Raw genomic sequence first — 2,947 nt, 5'->3', positions numbered from 1 at the left:
TAAACTACAACTAAACAGGAACCAAACAGTAACTAAACTACAACTAAACAGGAACCAAACAGTAACTAAACTACAACTAAACAGGAACAGAACAGTAACTAAACTACAACTAAACAGGAACTAAACAGGAACTAAACAGGAACTAAGCTGGAGCTCAGAGCCCTGAAGGTTCCAACAACCACATGTATAAGTGTGCTAGCTGACAGAACCGTTGTGGTCTCCAGGCCTGAGGTGAGGTTCTGGTCGGTGCCCGGTGCTTCCTGCCCGTGTGCTGCTGTGAGGATCAGCACCACTTATGCTCGGTATCGATCAGCGGCCGGTTTAATGGCCGTTAACGAGCAGGAAGCTGATGGCGCAGAGACGCTGTGAACGACGGCGCTTCACTCGGAGCCACTGAGAGCCGACGGACTGAAGCCCGGCGTGGAGCCCGTCCATCACGTCTGTCTTCTCCCTGATCGATCTGACGAGCAGCTCATCAGCAGGAAGTCCACGCTGAGCGACTCCACCTGCAGATTAGCAGAACCAGTGACTCATAAACCGCCAAACAGCTGCAGCAGATTAAACCTGCAGCCGGGTTATTGTCTGCTGCTGTGATGAGAACACGTTGAGGATTTAGGAAGCAGAACCACCTCTGTGTGAGTCTGGCCTCTTTTTATGGCGATTCAAAGTGTTCTGGTGTTTTCTGGTCCTTTCCCTGAACGGACCGGCAGCAGAGCAGCTGCACGTGTTCTCACAACCTCTGATCAGAACAGTACTGGCTGTCGGTTTGCACTTTTTGTGCTGATTCTGCAGCCGGTTCTGGAGGTTTTGCGGAGAGAGTTCATGTGTAGCTGTGAACGTATCTGAGAAATGAAGCTGCAGCAGTCCGTCCGGATGGTTCTGTCAGTCTGTGGAGGTGACTGACAGACGGTGTTCTGGTGTCGTTTGAGTAAACCTGCCCGGCTGTAGGGACAAGGGAGGGAGGTTCTGACAGCACCAGGAGCTCTATCAGCACCAGGAAGGTGTTTGTAGGACAGCCAGACACACAGTAGGTGGAAGTCGGCCATTTTTAACCATATAAGGTAAAACAGGACGATGACTGCAGGCTGCTCTGATTGGCTGAAACCTGAGGAGAGACTTTGTGGGATTCATCATGTAAACACTGATTCAGGTCCGGGTGGGTCCAGTGGTGCCGGTGCTGTAGAGGAGGCTCAGAACACGAACCACACACACATCACAGAACATCCTGTTGTCATGTTTGTTCCTTTAAACCCATAAAACATCAGCTGATCAGAGGCTCTAACGCTCAGCATCTCTCTGATCGGCTGGGTTTTGTTCTTCCATCAGAACCATCAGAACCTTCTGCTGAAACGTCTGTTCACCTGAAATGGTTTCTAAATCATAAACTGGATATTAATAGATTGATATATGCAGAGAGACTTCCTGTCTGGAGCCACTGAGTGATTCTGTGGTTCTGTTCTGAGACCCTCACCGTTAAGCTGCAGTGTTCTGTGTTCTGTTGGATCCAGGTGAGTGCTACGTCTGTGCCTCCAGTGAACCGTACCGGAAGGTCGACTACACCAAGATCAGCATCCCCAGCTGGAAGCCCGGCGCCAGCAGCAGCACCGGCACCACCGGACCCACCCGGACCTCCACGGTGTCGGCGGGCGTGTCAACCAGCGCCGCCGCCTCCAAAGACCGAGCCGAGGCTCGAGAGGGCCGAGAGAGCAAAGACTTCATCAAACCCAAGCTGGTGACGGTGATCCGCAGCGGGGTGAAGCCTCGGAAGGCGGTCCGGATCCTGCTGAACAAGAAGACGGCCCACTCCTTCGAACAAGTTCTGGCCGACATCACCGAGGCCATAAAGCTGGACTCTGGAGCCGTGAAGAGGCTCTACACGCTGGACGGCAAACAGGTGAGTCCAGACAGAGTTTACCTGAAACAGCTCGAGGTCCAGTAGAACCAGAACCTGGCTGATGTCTATGTACAGATACGTCATGATGTTATACTGATCTAGTCTGGAGGGATGTGGGCTTGTTTAGTTCTGGTTTCAGGTGTTCAGTACTTGGACACATTCTCAGTGACTGTGGGTCATTTGGACCTGTTCAGCTTCAGGTTCTGATGTCTTCTGTCTCCTGGTCCTTCAATTCAATTCCATTTTATTTGTAAAGCGCATATTTACAACAACAGTCATCTCATAGCGCTTCACAAAGACAGAAACACCCAACAATCCAAACATCTGGATTCCCTATAAGCTTCAGCAGTCTGCTGGTGGGACGGAACCGAAAACCCCCGCAGGGGAAAAAAACCTCGGACAGAACCAGGCTCAGGGAGGGACGGCCATCTGCCTCCACCGGTTGGGTGGATGTAGGATGAATGATAACATTTAGTTTACAGTTAAACACTTCACTGGTTCATGTTTCGACATCAAGTCCTGCAGCTCTGTGGAACCAGAACCACATGAAGGAGGAGACAGAACTCAGAGACGTCTTCTGTCAGCAGGACTCAGTCAGAACCATGGAACCCAGAAACAAGAGAACGAACCGTGAACGTTGCTCACAGCTGAGTCAGTCATCAGTTCACTGGTACTGAAGTCTGATCAGAACCAGTGGAGACGGATCCTCAGACCCTGAAGTCTGACCAGAACCAGTGGAGTCAGACTATTGATGAGTTACTGATGTTTATTGTTGTTGTCTACATGTGGCCTCATCAACGGGTCCGACTGGATTTAAAGCAGTTTAATGAAGGTTTTAGTTGCTCTGCACCTGACGGGCCCACTGGGTTCAGTCTGAACGCAGCAAGGACCGTGTGTGTGTGTGTGTGTGTGTGTGTGTGTGTGTGTGTGTGTGTTGTGTTTGGTCCTTTCAGTTTGTGCAGCAGGACAGAAACCTTCATCTAACACTGTGACACTGCAGCGTGGTTACCGTGGCAACCGGCTATCCAATAACAATCCCCCTTACCCCCCCCC

The 2,947-nt window shown here is 51.0% G+C and overlaps 1 protein-coding gene across 1 annotated transcript in view; it reads left to right on the top strand.

Annotated features, from left to right (window-relative positions):
* LOC103362415 (serine/threonine-protein kinase DCLK2) overlaps positions 1-2,947 on the top strand; it is a 15,553-nt gene that overhangs the window by 2,480 nt on the left and 10,126 nt on the right. Inside the window, exon 2 of the mRNA XM_008288766.1 lies at positions 1,509-1,894. Coding sequence (XP_008286988.1) covers positions 1,509-1,894 — 386 coding nt within the window. The remainder of the gene's footprint in view (positions 1-1,508; positions 1,895-2,947) is intronic.

This window comes from Stegastes partitus, unplaced genomic scaffold, assembly GCF_000690725.1.
Source record: "Stegastes partitus isolate 25-593 unplaced genomic scaffold, Stegastes_partitus-1.0.2 Scaffold573, whole genome shotgun sequence".
Lineage (NCBI taxonomy): Eukaryota > Metazoa > Chordata > Actinopteri > Pomacentridae > Stegastes > Stegastes partitus.
The sequence above is the reverse complement of the archived record's forward strand: the minus strand, read 5'-3'. Positions and strand labels throughout refer to the sequence as shown.